Source organism: Echeneis naucrates, chromosome 15 (assembly GCF_900963305.1).
Source record: "Echeneis naucrates chromosome 15, fEcheNa1.1, whole genome shotgun sequence".
In the NCBI taxonomy this organism is placed as follows: domain Eukaryota; kingdom Metazoa; phylum Chordata; class Actinopteri; order Carangiformes; family Echeneidae; genus Echeneis; species Echeneis naucrates.
This window is the reverse complement of record NC_042525.1, coordinates 8,333,494-8,353,875: the sequence shown is the minus strand read 5'-3', so window position 1 is coordinate 8,353,875 and position 20,382 is coordinate 8,333,494. Positions and strand designations below refer to the sequence as shown.

General features: G+C 38.6%; 3 protein-coding genes across 5 annotated transcripts in view; all 3 read right to left on the bottom strand.

The window, feature by feature from the left end:
* Positions 1-5,917, bottom strand: part of slit1a (slit homolog 1a (Drosophila)) — an 81,866-nt gene extending 75,949 nt beyond the window's left edge. For all 3 annotated transcript variants that reach the window (XM_029520842.1, XM_029520844.1, XM_029520843.1), the window contains exon 1: positions 5,414-5,917. In XM_029520842.1, coding sequence (XP_029376702.1) covers positions 5,414-5,622 — 209 coding nt within the window. In that variant the 5' untranslated portion in view covers positions 5,623-5,917. The remainder of the gene's footprint in view (positions 1-5,413) is intronic.
* Positions 5,918-10,021: 4,104 nt separating this feature from the next.
* LOC115055071 (rho GTPase-activating protein 19-like) lies at positions 10,022-16,007 on the bottom strand. The gene is made up of 11 exons (XM_029520521.1): positions 15,949-16,007; positions 15,453-15,706; positions 14,785-14,865; positions 14,132-14,341; positions 13,770-13,996; positions 13,538-13,624; positions 12,863-12,928; positions 12,372-12,587; positions 12,194-12,289; positions 11,806-11,919; positions 10,022-11,331 (listed from the first exon to the last, which is right to left on the bottom strand). The coding sequence occupies exons 1-11, from the start codon at positions 15,993-15,995 to the stop codon at positions 11,326-11,328; spliced, it is 1,404 nt and encodes a 467-aa protein (XP_029376381.1). The 5' UTR covers positions 15,996-16,007; the 3' UTR covers positions 10,022-11,325.
* Positions 16,008-17,210: 1,203 nt separating this feature from the next.
* Positions 17,211-19,595, bottom strand: LOC115055783 (pyrokinin-1 receptor-like). Its single transcript, XM_029521805.1, has 6 exons — positions 19,446-19,595; positions 19,248-19,344; positions 18,579-18,784; positions 18,135-18,356; positions 17,877-18,054; positions 17,211-17,626 (listed from the first exon to the last, which is right to left on the bottom strand). Exons 1-6 carry the CDS (start codon positions 19,593-19,595, stop codon positions 17,211-17,213), a joined length of 1,269 nt encoding a protein of 422 aa, XP_029377665.1.
* Positions 19,596-20,382: the final 787 nt, after the last annotated feature.

Here is a 20,382-nt window from a genome sequence, read left to right as displayed (position 1 = left end):
GAATCTGTTTTTACCCAGCCTTCACACCCCAAAAACAACCTTGACTAGGAGTCACCATGTTTTTTTTTTTTTTTTTCCAAGGTAGTTGATGCTGATGTAAGCAAAATCTAGACAGATAGAAAGAAAGACTGGGAGCAAGTGAAGACACAGGAGGAAAGTAGCTCACAGACACTGTCTTACCAAACATAGATAACTTATGACACTCTCTCAGGCCGAAGTGAATCAATTAAACATCTGCTCCACTGTGTGTTACTGCCATAGGCTGCCAGAAGAACACACACAGAACACTGGTAGAAACAGAAACTTGAGGGGTCTTTCACGGTTTCCACTATATCTTTAGTTCGCTCAGTGACAATGCTGTTGTCGCTTTGAGCCCTCAGTACTTTGACTGCAACATGTATGACGTGTACAGAACATCTGCTCTGCCACATCTATTAAGTTTCAGTTATTTCTCACAGAATACTGGGAAGACCTGACAGATGTGCAATGACGACTAGTAATTTGATGGATGCTGCATGTGTGTTAGAATCGGTCTGTTGATCCCAAAGAATGAAGAGTCTCTATCCATTTCCGTCTCCCACTGAGCACACTGATAAATACAACTCTATTTCTTGAATGTGACCAGCACAGCTGTTCAAGGTTTACTCCAAATGCAAAAAATAAGTAGTCAGTTTAGATTCAAAATAAGTCAATTAATTGATACATATTAAATAAGATTTATCAGCAACTATTGGGCATTTTTTATAGTAGTCAGAGAACATAACAAAAGGGAGTAAAAGATACATGGAGAAAATTATTGAAAGAGGTATGATAGTTTTAACTTCATACTCATTTTTTTGTTTCCTTATTTTGGTTGGATTAAAATGGCCTTGATATACCCTTGCATCTGAAAAGCTTTCCATATTTTCTGCTCAAGCTTGTATCACATCAAAAGCATCTTGACTAGTGTGAAATGTAGATTATGAAGTCATACCGACAATGTTAGGAGAGTGTTCATCGATTTAACACACACACACTCACACACGTATCACCCTCCCCCTTCACTCTCCATTGCCAGCTTCTTATTGGTTAGCCAGGAGGGTTAAAAGGAAAGATGAACTTCCGAGAGATGAAAGGTGATCTAGGTGGATTCACCAAATTCGATTTTCATGGTCTGCTGAGATACAGCCACTCCTGGTCAAGTGTGTAAAGCAATCATGCACATACACTCACATATGCACATTCACACACACATCAATTATAAGCACGCCAGATATGCACAAGTGGAGAAAGTGCAGGCAAAAAACACATACACGTACACAGTCTCACTCACACACACACACACACACACACACTACAGTGCTCCGGTCATTTCTTAGCTCTCATGAGTGCAATCAAACACTTCCATAAAGTAGCTGTGCTCATCATGAGAACGAGCCAGCACGTCTGAGTTGTGTTTGGACACACAGCAGCTGGCTTCGATGCTAAGCAGTCTGCTATCACTCAGCTAAGGAAAGCAACACTCTGACTTTACATGTATGTATAAGGTAAAAAGTGGTGCGGAGGAACTTAAGGCTATGGATAGTAAAAACTTTTAGTGTTACTTAATCTGCTGGCTTGTTTCTTGATGAATTGATTACTTGTTCAGAAAACAGTGATTCATGCCTGTTACAATATCATTACATACTACTGTAAACCTCAAATCAATATAATAAAATGTCTTGTTTTGTCAGGTCAACAGTCTAAAACTAAAATGTATTAACTAAAGTCTATTTATGTCAATGTCAATCAGCTAGTTGACGTAAGAGAAATAAATGAGTATGAGTATCAAAATTTGTTAAATATTAAAGTTTTCTCCATCAGCGGTTCAATGGATCAACATCTTACTTCAGACCAGTCAAAACATATTGTATGCACAGTAGGAACTAAAATATTAACTGGGCTTATTCGCACACATTGTAATGGGCAGAAAAATCACATAGCAGCTCTAAAATACCAAAACTCAAAACACAGCAGTACGGAGAGAAGTCCTCAAGAGGAAACATCACAGCTGTGTTGTGCAGGCAGTAAATTGAACTGACTGAGGCCCAGGTCTGTAATTTCACAATCCTACACTAAGCATAAACATTCTGTGAATGATCTTCATTCCAGGCACTATCACCCCTCATGGGACTGCCAGCTTTGAGGATGGATATATTAGACTGTAAAAAAAAGGACCTCAATGAAATTCTTTTGCCTCGGAGCTAGACCTTTTTAGCCCTTTATAATAAATAACATAACCTCGTTTATTTATTCATTAGCTTTGTGGTTGTGTTACAAGTCTCTTCACTCTTCTGCACGGTAATCCCTTCATTAGTGATTACCACCTCACATAGTGCCAGGCTTGCTTTGAAGGCTCTTCTTATCCTGCTCTCAACCCAACTCCACCCCTCACCCCAATTCTTTGTCTAGTCACAGAGCCAGAGTTGGCAGGTAGTGGGCAGGCTGTGTTCAGTCTTGTCAGGGTAAATTATGGATCAGGTGGCCGTTGAGCTGTCAGTTGTACCAGCTATGTGCTGGTGCCAAAAACACTGCAGGCATTCCCTGGCACATGCACACACAGACAGACACACAGATCTTCCACCTTCAACCCCCCCCAAATACATATACAAGGCTACTGAAGCGAGGGAGAGAGCCCTTCAAACACCATTAACCCTCATGTGTTTTCATCTAACATTACTTATTCGCCGCACACATGTACAAGCACACACTGAGACACATTCGCAAGTTTATGAACAAACTCAAGTTAATGTAAAATATATACTGGCATGTACACAAGCATACACATATGGTATACAGCCTCCATTCTGGAGGAGCTCCAACATACCCCAGACCTCAAGTCAGGCTATTTTCTGGTACAGACGGCCTATCATCAATATGTGGGCTTTTTGTGAGGTGAGGGCACACACACATTCACACACCCCACCCCCTACCTACACACCCATCACCAACACCACCACCACCACCACCCACACAAAGCTTTTGCAAATCAATTCATTTGAAGATGAGACAGTTACTCTGAGTACGAGCATGGCTGTTAAGGAGACAAACCAGTGGTAGAGAAAAGCTGCAAATTTGGTCAATACCTGTCTAAAGCACTTAACTAACACCTTTTATTGTCTGCCTAAAGCCACTTTAATCAGCTTTACTGATGCTGATGTTCTCTTATCGTAGCCTGATGTCAGAGTGAATACAGTGTTAATGTGACATTATGTCACAGAAGATGAATAAAGAAATGGCCTGGAGACAGGGGAAAATAGAGGCAGGGCCAGCGCTCCAGCGAGAGGATGGATGCAAAGGGGGAGGGAGCGGCCGATGGCCTGTACAAGGAAGGGTGTGATTTTAACACGTGGACCTTGCAGACTCATTATAGGCTTCAGTCTGAGCAGCGCAGGGGTCAGACCTGATCCAAACCTAAACTGACAAGTGCAAATGGGATTCTGCTGTCTGTCTCAACACCTTTTATACACACACCACGCCCCAACAAAACACATACACATGCTCCCCCCAAAAGCCAACCCCCTCCCCACTCCCTACCACCCAAAAGCATAAAGACCACAAATCCACAATCGTGCATAAACACTGATGTCCTCAAACATACAGCAAACCAGCCTAACAAAGTGAACCTTTCCACTTAGCAGGCTCATGTTTAGATCTGCTTTTAATGCCAACACTAATCCGACTCCCTTCTTTTATCAAAGTGAGGGAAGTTTAATTTGCAACATGAGTCTTTGCAACTTTTTTTTTTTTAAACAAATTTCTACTGAGAAAAGCTTATAAACGTTGTAAAGACAAGGGCCACCAACTTCTGGGACATTTCTATATGAATTGGACTAACTCATTACTCATGTTTGACCCTGATATTCTTTCTACAATTTAACATAATTTCCACACACATACACATTAATCTACCTATGCACATGGGACCGTCACTAGGGACAGCATGGACTGTGTTGACTTGCACAATCACCTTGATGAATCACCCTGCATAAAGAGGAAAGCCTCTATTGTTACATAGTAGCTCTCTATGGAGGATGGCTATCTTCTATATGACCTACACACGCAGCTAACATGCGCACCAGAAAAAAGCCAGGAATAAATTGCCCATGACCTTTATACACATCATGTTTAACATGCAGCATTGTGAGTGTGCTTCATGTGCTTGAAAACATCCAGAGATGCTACAACAATTAAATGTTCTGCTGTACATGACTGATAAATGCACAAACAACTTTTAACAGAGAAATGCTCTTAAGTGAAGGGACAGGGTGTATTTCTTGTGTGAATGGTCATTCATGTAAAAGGAAACCGCCAAATGATCATGTTTCCTCTCCGCTTCACTGTTGAACTAGCATGTTCACATAAGCAACCCGGAAACATGCAGGCCGCCAAGCAAAAAAAAAAAAAAAAAGGTGTTCTTAGAAATTAAATATGAAAAGCATAAAATATGCAACCAACTCCCACTATGCCAATGCTGCCTCTGACATAGGCTTTCTCTCCTCTGTTCCCATCGCATGTTTTATTCAAGACTGATATTCTAAAAGCTGAAATAGAACAATCTATTTCCCCTTGCACTCCTCACTTTTGATTTACTGATAAATATTTCAGAGGAATGTCAGAAAAGACAGAGAAACTTAAATCTGCAAGCCGGCTTCTGCCTCACCTCTCCCTCCCGTCTCCACATTTTACAAGACAGCTACGTGATCCTCGTGCAAAACTCACTTGAGTAGCAGATTGCTTAATTTTCTACATGATTTACCAATTTGTGGAGTGAGCATTCAGAGAAGTGAGAAGGGTAGAGAAGGGAGTCTTTGGCCCTTGAGTGGAAGAAAGTTAAAAGGGGTGTGTAAGAGGGGAGATGAGATGAAGAGAGTTAGAGTGCTCAGGACAGCACCAAATATGAATGAGAAACACCCCCCGCCCCAAAAAAACAAAACACACATTCTAAGATGATCACGGGTCAGATAGCAAACTTTGGCTCTGTCTCACAATAATTCTAAAATAGAAACTTAAACTTAACTTTTTCAACTCATAATTTCACATTAAAAAGTAGAACATTTGATTCACAAATTACAGGAGCGAGCATGAGCAAGCAGGTAAGTAAATTATGGACATGTGAAAGGCAACATCTGCTGCTGCTCTTTTCAGTCACTCATGCCTATTTATACCTGACTGGAATGTCACTGAGTGACCGACTCACACACACACAGCTGTACAGGCAGGGCTATTGTTCTCTTTTGGTCAAAGTATAAGTCATGTGCACTTCTGCCAGATAGCAAGGAAACAGTGCAAAAAGAAAACAGAGGGACACAGACAGGGAGTTTTTCTGTCCCATACACAAACACTCAGACACAGACCCACACACACAAGGAGATAGAGTACAGAGGATACTCACAGTCTTTCAGTGTTGCGGGGGATACTCCTTGGCATGGTTTTGAGACCCAGTCCATGGCAGTCCACTGTGGTGCCACTGCATGCACACAGGGCTGGACAGGCACTGGCATTGCCCATGAGCAGGGCAGAGAGCATCACCACCCACATCCAGAGGGGCTGCCTGGCCAGCCTGCACATGCCTGCCCCAAAACAGCTACCTCTAACGGGCATATTCACCACCCTCTGCAGCCTGCTGCTCTTTTTGCACAAAACCCTACTACACTTTGTCTACCTTTCTCTTTTTGCTTTTCTGTATAAAATAATTATAAAAAGACCTGCTACACTTCACGAGTCCTCTACAATAATTTCATGTGTGTGGTGAATACAAATAGAAGGAAAAAATTTTTAGAAATGCTAAAATTTTCCTCTCAGTAAAGAAAAAATAAAAAACGTAAAAATCCTTTTTGTTCTTCTAGATTTCTTTTGATGTAGGCTTGATATCCACCACAGTTTGCTGATGCTGAAAAAAAAAACAAACAAACAAAAAAAACAAAAAAAAAAACAAAATAGCTTTCTTTCTCTGAAATTTCTCTTGCAAACTCTTCTCCTCTTGTGTTTGTGGAGTTGCTGTGTTCTGGTCTGCACACGTCTGCGTCTCTGTCCTCCTCTCACTCAGTCCCGCTCTGCTCTGCTTGCCTGAAGAGAGAGGGAATAAGGAAAGAGCAGAAAGAAAAAAAAAAACCCTGTCTTTTTCTCTCTCTCACTTCCATACACACACACACACACACACACACACACACACACACACACACACACCAGTCATCCATCACAAGGATCTACAAATAGCAGAGCCCCCGACTCCACCCCTACCCCTCCTCTCCTCCCCCCTCTTCACACAACCCCCCCACCAGAACCCTGCCTGAACTCACTCTCATTCTCGAGATCTTTCTTTCATTCCCTTGATTCTATTCACAATACAAATCTACTCCTGAGCATCTCTCTTCTTCTGTTTTATTTTACTCACTCCACTCCTTCTTTTCTCTCCAGTGTGCCTCTGGGCAAACCCCTAGGGAGACCTAACCTGCATGACACTGCATAACCCCTGCCTGAAGGGAGAAGCTGTGGGGAGACTGGGCTCTGTTAGTGCATGTGCATGTGTATGTGTGTGTGTGTGTGTGTGTGTGTGTGTGTGTGTGTGCACGAGCGCATGTAATGACAGAGAGTCCATTGGGAAAGAGAGGAATCAACACCTCAGTCCTTGGAGGCAAAAGACGGAATAAACAATCAGTAAGTGTGGGTCTTAGCATGTAGATCAAGTTTGGCCGGCCACACACACACACACACACAACACACAACACACACAAACACACACACACACACACACACACACACACACACACAGAAGCAGAGAACTGGGGTGAAAACACACACACACAAATATTCATGATCTGTTGGGAAGGCAGACCACAGCCATAAAAAGTGAGTCAACACTATATTTTAAGCACAGCATGGGCACAGGAGCAGAGATTATATCCTAATATATACAAATGAAAAGACAAACACACTTGTAGCCGTACCTGTTCTGTTATTTGGATTTATAGAAGGAACTGGCACACAACTCATTTCTTAAAGCCAGGACCATGCATTCTCTGAAGTGGACTCAAAGAATACAGACATAAACTAGACTGTGTTATGAAGGGAAAATTTTATGATAAGCACCATCTGTGGGCCATTATTTACTTAAAAGGAATTCTTAATAAATATTGCTTTCAAACAGTGGACATTTAGTTGAAACACTGGATAAAGTTGGAGGATATATTTTGTTGCCATTGTTGACAGTGTAATTGTAGCTTTCACGAAAAGGTTTTAAATGCATATTGATTTGTAGTTTGTGGAGCTGCATATCAGTATCCTGGATGTGGGTAGGAAACTGTTTTATTAGTCCAAAGTTCATTGTTCAGTTATCCCCGCAATTAAGCAAAAGGTGGTACTTTAAAATAAAGACCAGAAAACTGAGATAGGTCACCAAGGAAAAAGAGAAGCAAGCCTAACCTTCATCCCTAGAACAGATTTTTCTATAGACATAGTATGAAATGATTCCATCCTAGATATTTATGATTCTGGACGCTGATCACTTTGTCAATGAGGCAGCTCTTGCATAATGCTGAATCACCAGCTGCAAACCACTTAAACCAGTAACTGACACTTTGGTCTCTTTCCTATCATGCATATGAATTACTAGTTTTACATGCTCACATTGAAGGTTGTGAGCCCTGCTGAGTTGAAACTTGTTGGTTTGGTGGGCGTGATGCCTTGTTTTTAAAAACCTTTTAATGTAAATGACAACCAAGGAAGTAATAATAAATTAGCGGTTTAGTGCCATTTAGTGCCTGACTAAACATTAATCAAGAATGATTCATTAGGTATTCATTGAGAGATTGCAGATAGGTACAAACTATTTATATTAAGCTGGTTAAAAAAACGGATTTTCAGTTTAGTGTGTCTGCATTTGTGCTGTTTGTTCCCTGTTTTTGCACAATTTAATAAATAATCCTTAATCCAGGCTCAGTCAGGGCCTTGTTTTTCACTTCCTACATACAATAAATCGTATTGGAGCGTAACCAAAAAGTTCAACTTCACTTGGCAAGAGTCACTTGTGAGCATATTGACATAGACCTACAGACAAGGAGAGGGAAAAAAGAAACACTGGGAAAATTCAACTGGAAAACTTGACTTTGTGTGATATCTATCTGACTGCTTTGTTGATTGACGAACTTGAATGTGCATATGTCTGTATGTGCTCCTGCAGGTGTACATGTACAAATGCACACCTCAAACAAAAAAGCTCCATCTGTGCCAGTAAAAGTGTCAGTGTGGGGTAGTTCTTTCCTCTATGAATGGCTAATTAAAGAGGAGACAGTGGTGTTTAGTGGTAATGGAGGGCGGGGGTAACGTTCCTCCTCTCTCACAGAGCCGTGATAGGAATGCGCACAAATAGACAACAGGAATTATTCTGCTGTTCTCAAAGCCGTGGGAGGACATGGCAGTAATTTACAATTAGCCTGGGAGAGGAGAGTTTGCAAGACACAAGACCTCAACAACAACTGACTCCAAGTATAGAAAGCAGAAACTGCAATTAATGTGAAATACCACCTAATAAGAAGATTCACAGCATTGCCAAAGCCAGCGGAGTATAAACAAATATTTTTCTATGGCTGGTACACAATGTTCGAAATAAATGAAGCAAAGGTTCAACAAACCCAAGCTGGCAGCTGCTAATAGATGAATAAGAGAATGAAGTTCACGTCTGCATGCTTGCCATACAATTGAAGTGTTCATGATAAGGAAAGAATGAGAAAATAGAAAGAGGCCAGATCTGGTTTCCAGAAACTTCCACAGCATTATTCAAACAAAGTTATTTATACTTCAACTTCAAAAGAAGTGTCCATTAGAGCAGAAAAGAGAAAATAGGTAATCTGCTATCCATTGATTGTTGAAACAACAAAACAGAACAAAACTGTTCAAATCCACAGAAGAATTTAAAATGAAGCACTTTTATCATTCAAAACAAATAAGTAGCATTCCACTACAGTTTTAGACAGAATTAGCTGCATCTGAAAGGAATTTTAGTGCCCACACTTAAAGCAAAATCAGATCCACTCATCATATATGCATGTGGCTTTGTGTGCACAGCAGTTAATGTAAAGTTGATTACAGTATGTCTGACTCATGTTACAGTCATCATGCTCATTCTGGAGCAGGAATGCTAAATAAAACCCCTCTGGAGTTTTGGCTGTAAAACAATACTATTCCGATCATAGAAGCTGTCTGTTGTATATTTACAGAACATGAGAAAAAGCAGACCCATTCTCAGAGATGTTTACAACATATACTTACAATACCAAACATGCATTGACATGGACAACATAATGACACAGTAAAACATTCCTCCTATTGTGGAGAACTTCCTCAACTCTGACCATTCGTCCACTCACCCAACTCCATAAAACAATTTCAGATAGGCAAATTATTTATTGTAAATAGCAGAAAACTATATTTCATTTAACAGCAATTTTACTACTGAGTAATTTGATTTTATTCTTTTTGGAATCTTTAAATTTCTGTTTTCATTTAGTTTTCTAATAGTTGAATGAAGGGATGAAGGGATTTAATGGAAACGTGTGTATGAATGGCTTTCAGGATGCAATGCCCACAGTTTGGACATAAGATGTTGTATTAAATTATTTACTTGTATTTTTTTTTATTTATTATTTATTAAATATTAAGGGCTTGCATATTATGGTAAATGAGTCATTGTGCCACATTGATTTGTCTTTAACAAAAAACCTATTTTGAAATTCCAATTCAAAGGGAAGCTGCCTTAGGTGGTTTGACTTGAATTATTTGCAACTAAACAGCACCACCTTGTGGTTCAATAAAAAAAACATTACAGACAGCTGATTTGAAAAAAAAAAAACAAAAACAAAAACAAAAAACACACACACACAATTTCATTTCAGAGATTTAGTGGTGAGAATAAAAGGATCATATTTCAACATTCTACTCGAAGAACATATTCGGAAATTTTACAGAAAAACATAGCTACAGAATGCAGCTAAATGGCTGCTTGTTTTTTTTTTTTTTTTTTTTTTTTATTACAGTTGCATAGCTTCACAGTACCATCAACATCATATTAAAATGGGTACTAAAGTTGACCATGAGGCTGCTATCACATTATAGTAAAATTGTAACAGCTTGGCAGAGTGAAAAATGAACCGCTGCTGACATAAGCGGCAAATTTCTTTCCCAAAAAGCACCTTGTTTTACAACCCACAATTCAACATACACAGCAGAATGCAGCTGATTCACTTCATTTGCTTTCAGCAAACCATTTAAAATCACAAAGATAAAAAAAAGACCATAAAAACTATAAAATCTAACAAAAGTGAACATTGTGAAACATTGTGCAGTAAACAACTGAATACCTGAAGATCCAACGCATATAAAGCTAAAAAAAAAAAAAAACAACCCAAAACAACATTTCACATTGCATAAAAATCCAACTGGCCTGAGAAAAAGTAAGTTATATGATTCAAAACCACCTATACAAAGAGCAGTAGCATAAAGCATTTCAGTGAAGTGCAATTATTGAGGTGATGGGGGGGAGAAAAATATGGTCTTTTGGCTTTTCTTCATTCTTGATTAGTCCTCAACCCCTGACTTTACTGACACTTGAATGGATTCTATATATGAAAATAAAAGGCTTGTGGGAACATTAAGGGAAATGAGAAATCTTCATGTTAAACAGGATCATCCATTTAAGATATATTCACTTTAAGGCACATATTTGAATTTTCCAGTCTTCTAATACAGTATTGAACAGTGAGTCTCCACTGACTGCATCAATTTAACTAAACTTACAAGCCAATTTTATGTTTAAATAGCTTATACATCACATTGCACCAATAAATCTGTAACATTGGATTTCAGGCTTTCAAATTCAATAATATGTTTCAGCCAGTGATAAAGCTTGATACCAACAATTTCATTAGTATAAATATATATCTTGCACATTAAGAAGACCATCATAAATGGACAAAAAAAGGAAATCAAGAGGGAACTTAAGAGGGTAAGAAGAATGTTAAAGTAGAGCATAAAAGATCCTACTTTACGTCAATTAATCCGTTTTATGTCATTTTGCTTAAGTCAAACATCTCTGTAAAACATGTTTTTGTTATCTTTTAACCTTAAAGACTTGACCTTGGTTTCTCAGAAAAAGAACTGAATACAGAGCTAAACAAAACATCAAAACAAAGCACTACAGTGCAGTGCACTGTTTAGTTTGAGATAATGTCTCGAGAGGTTCCATGCATGTAGGATAACAACTACACTAACGTTTCCATAGTTGTGAACACCACATTGTTGGAAAAACAGTTAATCCTGGAGGAGGTGGGAGGAGAAAAGGAGAAAAAGGAATAGGTCATTCTTAATCCTGTCTCTCAGGTAAATCACAGATGAAACTATGGTAATGTCAGTGCTAATGCAATAACAGGTTGTAGGGAGGAAACGCCACATAGCTGTCGATGCCAGAGAGTCACTTTCATGCTAACCACTAGCATGAAACTTCTTGTCAATGGCTGTTGACAGTTTTAACAGGAACTAATGATGTCCCACAATTGAAGTGTCACAATAAAAGAGACAATACTTCCACTTTAATGTTTCTCCAAATATGTAGAGAAAGTAACAATCAATTGTAACCCATAACATCACAGTGGGAGGTGGTTATGTTTCCCTGACAGTGGAAATTGGATTGCTTCGATGTTACTGAAAACACAGGCAGTTGAACTGACAATATTTCCATGTAGTGTTTTGTTGTGTGTTTCTGTCTGTGTGCTGTTACTGCTCAATACTCACATCCTCACAGCTGCCGTTTTCTGTTCCCTGGCAGTCACTGGAGCTGCTGCATTCAGGACTCTGCAGTCTGCTATTTTCTTTGTCTGTAAATTCTTGGCTTCCCAGTACCTTCCTCTGTTTTGTAGACAAAATGTCATTACCAGGAGGGGAGGGGTTATTTCAAAGCACATTTTTTTCAACCAACGATAACTATATATCCATCAGATGTATTCTTTCAACATCACAATATAGTGAAATTTACTGTTTGTTCTTCAGTTGCACCATTAGAAGTAACATTGTATCTGGCTGTGCAAGTCTGAGAATGGAAAAACCTTTTGTCAAAGGTCAGAACAAGTTAAAATCTGAAAAGTGAGACTCGGCACCCCAAATAAGTGCACTGTCAACAGACCTTGATGATTCCACCCAAAGAGCGTGAACGCCAGTGTCTCCTGCTGAAACGTGTCCGAGAGTCAGCCGAAGGAGTCAGCAAAGCCTGTTTTTCAAACTACACACAAAAAATAAAACATTGAAAATTTGGGTTATAGCATTGAAGTCCTTTTGACAATGGGCACACTGAACTACTATACCTGTCGGATGAGTTTCTTCTTTTTGGTAGACTCAGGCATGTTGTTCACCTGCTGGTACAGCTCTCTCAGAGCAGATTCAGTGTAAGTCTCAGTTGAACTGGAAGTGCACGCGTTGCTGACCTCACTTCCGATTGAACTCTTGATGGGAGTAGAGGGGGCCACTTTCACTGCAGCTATCGGTCCATTTTGGGTTCCAGAGCACAAGGTCAAGTCATCCTAGTAAGTTCAGCCATTAGCATGTGATCAGATATTTATTTTCTGGTCTCACTTAAACTGCAAACTCTTTGCAAAAGAGTGACCGCCTTTTGTAACCAACATAAAATAAATCTGAAATCTGAATAGTTAGAATGTATTTAGAAGATTTCAGCACAAGTTCCTTTAAAAGTCATCCTAGCAGATAACGCATTGAGACCAGACACACAAATGTTTCAAAAGGTAGTATTAACACTTTTCGTTAGCATAACCATAGTTACAGACAAAACAAGCCTTACCTTTGACTGAAGAGATTTTGATCCAGTAAAGTATAATCCAGCATACTCTTTGATATATACAGGTGCCTTCAATGATAATGAACATGTATATTACATTCTCTGTTAAAGGAATAAAGAAATCATCCATAAATTCATATGGCTGATATTTAAAAACTCATTACCAACCTAATGCAAGGTGTGTCAAATCTTCTAGAGAGTCTATAATATATTTAGTAAATAATCAATTTATATGAATGAGAAAAAAATATATATATTGGTAGCTAAAACCTGGCTGATTTTGGGACCTTAAGGACTGATTTTATTTTACGAATAAAATCAGCATATCTGTATTTTTACCCTGTTAACATTTCTTGTAACCTTGGCAACAACACCACTTGTCATGAAGGGGTCATCAGATGTAACCCTGGCAACACCACCAGAGATGTAAACATAAACACTCTTCTTCAAGTGTCCACTTTGTCCACTGTCAGTATCCACTTTCAAATAACTGCATGTTTTTTTAAATGAAAGGAAAATTTTGTCCAGAATACAAACACATGTACACACAATGTTGCTACTTATATGACAGAGAACAGTGTCAGTGATGCTATATTTGGTATTTTCAGTATGAACACAATCAAAGCACATTTAAAAACTAAGATAACAGCTGCACAGAATCAGACGAAAGGTGCTTACCTTGAACAGTCGTTGTGAGTGCCTGATAAGGAATGCAACGCAATTATTTAGCTTCTCAATGTTTCCCTGCAGATCACTCGCCATCACCTACAACATGAAACAGTTGCATGTCGAATGAGCATTGAGGGGAAACAAAAAAAACACATCAAACTTCAAACTATTTGGTTTAGTGGACTGCAAAATAATAGCATGGTAATTTGAAAGTTGAACAAAATTAACCAAAGGTCTTTACGTTTTTAGGCCAGATGATGTGTGGAGCAAACATTGTGGCTAGATTAATTGCAGACATCTTGTTGATGCGCTGATTGCATGCAGTATGGTACAGCAAGTCCAGCAGCAGCTTCAAGAGGCTGCGGTTAGCTGGTGGAAGCAGCATGAAAAGGAGCTGAAATGCTTCAATCTGGCGTTCCTTGTCAGGCACATTTGTCTTTTCTCCTTTATCATTAAAGCGGGTGAGCTCTGCACATAGGAGATAGGTGAATTACTACCAAAGACAAATATTGTTACTACTATTTAACTTCTTAAACATCTAAATATACATTAAATATCAATGTATATTAAGAAGAAAGAATCTGTGTATGAGTAAATCAAAACCTCCAATCTTCAAGTGCACATGATAATGTCGGTGTGTGAGCAGAGGTTCTGGCAGCTCTCCCAGGTAGGCTTTGAGCAATGAGGCTGCATCATTGGGGTGGAAGTCGCCTGTCTCTAAATCTATCTCTGCCCCAGCATTCAGCATCTCCCTCAGGGCTGCCTGCCTTAGGCTGTGGCCTGGCACACGGAACAACCCCTCCACCTGAAGGTCTGAGGAGAGAGGGAAAAAAAGATGGAGAGTGGGAGCAAAAACCGAGTAAAGAAAATGTGCAATGTATTTGCAAAAGGCATGAAGTGAAGGAGACAAAGGAGAACAAAGGCCCATAAGAGACGAGAGACGGAGTGAATGAAATGGAAAGAGGGAAACAGCAGGAGCAAAGTGCTTTCAGATAAATTATTGACTGAAGCATTTGCTCCCAGTGTCCACTTTCAGAGGATGACATCATTGCTCTCTAGAAATAAACCATGATCTCATACTAATTCACAGCTCTCTAGCTAAGTTAAGAAGTAAGTAGTAGGAATGAGGCTGTAGCCTTAATACTTAAAATAAAATCCAACTTTTCAAAAGGTTAAAGACACACACACACACACACACACACACACACACACACACATACATACGCATATATATATATATATGGAGGGATACTTACTTTTACTGAGGTATTCAATGAGCTGATAGATCTGAGCTATTCCCTCTTCAGTTAACGTAGCACCAAAAATCACTCCTTTGTCTGGAAGGCAATGGATTTAGTCTACAATATGTAATGATTCCAATAATCAATTTCCATATGCAACCATAATGCTTAACATTCCCATCTTCTTGTTTGAAAATTATGAGCATTTGCCTCACATTTACCTAATGTTATCATAAACTGAATATGTTTTAATCTGGACATAATCATATTATAGTATTACAACTGAGAAATATAATGGCCAAACTGATGAGAACTAATGAGAATATTCATTAGCAGCTGAACTACAGTTCATTACTTTTACAATTCATAAAAATGTGATCAATAACTTTTTCATCTTCTTATCCTGATACAAAATCTGATTCAACTTGGCCTGATCAGAAATTTCAAGAGAAAGAATGGCTGCTAAGTGGTTACTTACAAAATGCATTGAATGAACTTTTCTGTTCCATGACATCATTCATTTACTCTATGTTTTTCCACAATTTGTCTCCATTCCTTTTATTTATATGGATATGTGAGTGAAATTTCACTCTTCACATATATTTATCCCTTTCTTATAACAATAACACCTCGGAGTGGCTTGATATGAAGCATAAAGGTCTAAAATACGGTGGTGACCCAACCTTTCCGCTTCAGGAAGTTCAAGGATCGCAGAAAGCCGCTGGAGGACGGCACTCTGGGCTCAGACTCTCCGGTGAGTTGGGCAAACTCATCCCCCGGAAGGTCGATGAGCCGAGTGATGTTGCTCAGTATCAAATCCATGAAGATCTGCGGATGTTCGTGTTTCAGTCTCTCCACGAAGAAATCCGGATTAAAGATCACAGGTTGGCTCGAGTTCGGCATTTCATGGCTGATAAACACGCTGCATTTTGTTTCCCTGTCGCAAAGAAACAAAGAGGCCGAGTTGAAGTTCAGGAAGCCTCGGAGCTGTGATGAAGATCCGGGCTAACGCTGAGGAAGTTGTTGCTAGGTTAGCTACGTTGTCAAAGCCTGACAAGCCTGATAACGACTCACAACATTAGGCGGTTACAAATAAACACATATCTAAGCCTACGGTTTACATGACAGTCTGTACACTTTTTTTTCTTTTTCTTAACAAAACAAAATAAAAGCTGGTACCTTTTTTCGAGTTCGTGTTTGTTTTGAGAAACATTTTCAGCCGCCATCTTCCTTTTGAATCTTCCGCGGTCTCATCCCTAGCCCCGCCCACCATGATGTGATTGGTTGAAAAATACACGCGTCACCAGGAAGCGGGGATGCTTTGTGTGTGTGTGTGTGTGTGTGTGTGTGCGTGCGTGTGTGTGTTTGGGGGGGGGGGTTGCAACTTGACCTTATAACTTACACTTTTGTGAATTATTGTAAGACTTTTCTGTAAAACGATGCAATGGGAAAAAATGTATAAATAAAATATAAACTGTTAACGATTTTTCGACGGTGTGTCATAACACTGACACATCACACAATGATACAACTGATTAGATCTTGAGAAGCAGCTCCTGTCTGAATGGAAACATCTTGTTCTTCAATTGATAAATGCTTCTTTGTGGTCAACAATTTGCAGAGCTTGCTGTTTAACTAATGTTTTTAAGCTGTGTTGGTTTTCTCTACATTTTCCTTTCCAGCCAAAGGCCGGTAGGAATGGTCATACCAAGCAGTAGTCATGCAAGTGATCATGTGATCTTTTGTTCGATTAATGAATACTGATAAGAGTATCTTATCCTCAAAAACACTCCTGTGCCTTCTTCTCTCTTAGCAACCATTTAGTAATGTAACAAGGCCATTGGTTAAATATGCATTCATTAGAAGCTTTGTTCATGATACACAGATGGCTACTTCACAGATTTTTGGAGACAAATACGATTACACAGAGTGGGATGAATAATATTTATGAAACATGGCAAACACACTTTTCAAACTTTATAAAAAATATTGTATATATATATATATATATATATATATATATATATATATATATATATATATATACTGTATATATACATTAAAAACACATTCAAATATGTGAAGTTCAAACTCAATGACATCCACAGCAAATACTCAATACCACATTGTCCAGTTACATTTCTCAGACAGAAATTGTACTTCACTGTACAACACAGGTAATTTCATATATTCACTTAACACAATAAATACTTACTTACGTAATATTTATGACAATGACTAATAGCATATGACATAAACTTGGATTTGTAACTCTGTACTGTAACTGTTACAGCAACAAAACAGAAAGAGATGGCAAATTCTATACACAAATACATATTTACGACAAGAACTAACTGCATGATGTGAACTCTAGTAAACTCAGATAAAATCTTACAGCAATAAAATGGAAAGAGAGAGCAAAATTAAAGGATTGTAGGATGTCACAGCTCACGCTGAAAAGGGCTGTCATTGCTATCAACATCCATCTGACCTAAAGTGTTAACAACTGTATTTCTCTCCTTGTGGCATTTACCATCAATCCCTTTTCTGGCCATAGGGCTTGTTTCTTTGCTAGAACCTCTCTGCCACAGCCAGGACATTCTGGCGTAATTCCAGTAGCATCGAAGCCTGAGCCTACCCAGAGTTCTCCAGCAAGCTCTACGAAATGTGTTGGAGGCAATACAGAAAAGCAGTGGATCCAACGCACCGTTGATGTACCACAGTGGAAGCGACAAGTACGATTTCAGGATTGTATAAACAGAGAGGACGGTGTCAGACCACACAACCACATAGACCTGCATCAAAGATGAGGCGATGTCTGGAAAGTTGCAAACAAAAAAGGCCACCACGACAGCACCTGAAAAATAAAACACATAGATGCAGCTCAAGCCTAATAAGCTTTTCAATGAAATTAATTAGCACTTGGAAGCATCTCTGGTCTGTGCAAAATATCAAAAACAAATGAGACTCATTGTGGGGTTTCTTGTTGTATTAAATGGCCCTGTCTCTAATCAGTGAATGCCTCCCAAAGCAGCATCTTTGCTGTCATCTGGTCATTATGTCTTATTTCACTTTTTTATGTTTCAAATGCAAGGGCTGTGACTCACCCATGAGTTTTAAAGCTCTCTTTTCATTTAAAAGTAGTTTTCCATTCTGATTGCATTGGACATCTTCTCTTCCTTTGACATCCAGCTGTGTGAGGCCCAATTTTCTCCTTTGATGTCCATTCCTCTTCAGGTAAAACAGGATAAGCAAATAGAGAGTGAAAATGGAGACCAGTGGGACCTATAGTTGGAAAAGCAGATATAGTGTCTGTGTTTGGTGCAGAAAAGTAAATACAATCTGTTGAATAGAGTTTCTTTCACCAGAAAGAAGAATCCCGCTCTTAGGAGTAAAGCTCCTTTGTAGATGTGTGCGGGATCAGGCTCCGTCATCTCACACATGGTGGAGACATGGAAGGCATCTTCTTGTGTGGTGGCTGTGTAGTCAAGGATGCATGCACGTGCTTGGTCGTAAACCAGAGCAAAGGGCACTGCAGAGACCAGGGAAATGATCCATACAGAGAGAAGGCATGGCAGCCTAGACTTCTGTTTACAAGCAAGAAGAGAGGGAAGAAAATTCAATTTGGTAAAGTTTACTCCAAAAATATATGTGCTTCAAAAATTGTATGCAGTACATTATTTGAAAGTTGGGAAAAAAAAATACAGAATTTTCTTTATATAAGCAAATACATTAATAAATGTAAATATAATAAATTTTTATTACAAGACTTCCTTAAGCTTAGTTTACATTTCAAATCTGTACTGCACCTTCAAGCTGGAAACAGACCACATCGTATGGCAAATGACTGCGTAGCGTTCAGTTGTGAAGGTCATGATAACCCAGCTGGTGGTGGCACAATAGACTTGACGGACCATAAAGTAGACCTTGCATACTGCTTGCCCCAAGCGCCATGGGTAGCTTTCCCAGTAGTATCGATACAGAGTTACTGGGATTGTTAACAGTTGAAGAATGTCTAAAATTTAAATGGAGAAGAAAATTGATATCATAAATATGATTCTTTGAAGTACAGAGGATACACTAACTATTATAAGGCAGTGCCAAAAGCTACAACTGCTCAACAGATTAAAATCACCTTTTCATTTTGAAATCATATTATAAATGGCAATTAAATAAATAATAATTAGATTTGTCATAGTTTAATAGTAATCATTTTACTTAAAAGTACCAAATGATGTATTACTATACACAGAAAGTATACTGTAATGATGTATTTTACAATTAAGTGGAATGAGAGGCATCAAAAAACACTTAAAATAATAAGGACCTGCTCAAGCAATGTTTTATGACACGCACTGTATGGCTAACATTGGAATGGTCGATGAATCAAATGCATTTTAATTGTATCATACACATAATACAGTTAAATTAGTTTGTTAAATTTTACAATAATTAAATGTTTAAATTGCACTATGTACCTGATATGACCAGGCTCAGGAGGTAAAATCGAATGCCACTAGCTCTCATACGAGCGTCCAAGAGGAGGGTCAGTATGCTCATACCACTGAATGAGACCTATTGAGCATATAAGGAGTAACATTCAGTGGTTGAAAAAAAAAAAAAAAAAGATTGGTTACTGTCAGCACATTATTGATACTTTAATTTAACTTTCATACTCCAAGCAGGAAGATGATGCTGTAGAAGACGGTCATGGGAACAGCGACAGCCAGAGGCTCTCTTTTGGTGGCACCAATGTTGAGCTGTGGCGTCTCACTTGGGCTGACATTGCAGGTGAAGAGAAATGAAATCCGCTCTGAGAGGTTCATGGCCACACAGCTGGCCAAAAGCTATTAACGTATCATAGAGAAATGGTTTTTAAATTCCATGACAGAGTTGGGTTATGCCAAATAAAGACAACAATTTTACTATCCAAGCTTCTTAAGAATGTCACAAAAGAATAAATAGATCACTGCTTGTGAGATATTGCTTTTAAATAGTTGGCTCTTAAATGAAATGTGACATTTTTCATGCAAACTGAAAAACTGACTCCAGCCAGTAAGAGTGCCTGGGGAGCGAGCAAGAAAAGCTTATTTATACTCACGATTCACAAAATGCTTCACAGTAAGAGGAATAAAATCAAAGAAGGAGATAATGTCCTGGTTTTTACCTGCTCTTTCATGCTAAATGGTGATTTTTATATCGACTGTGACCTTATATATCAGCTCCATTCGAAACAATTGTTGAAAAATGAGAAAGGGATGAATCTGCAGCTGACATTTAATGGAAGCTGATTCACAGTTTATCATCATTTATCCTCTCTTTTGCTTTGACAACATTTTATATTTGTTATTTTAGTTAAGACAATCAAGGAAACGATGTCAGAAACTACAAATACAGAGAATTTCAGCTTTAGCAGTCAAATAAAACACTGAATTATCTTTTAACTTATCCAAAAACCCACTTTAGATGAAGTCAGTGCCACAAATTAAAGCCTTCATTGCAAAACAAACATTTTCATATTGAATGTAACAAAGATAATAACATACACATACACACACACATATATATATATATATAAATAAAATGTAAAGGGAAGATCAACATTTAACATAA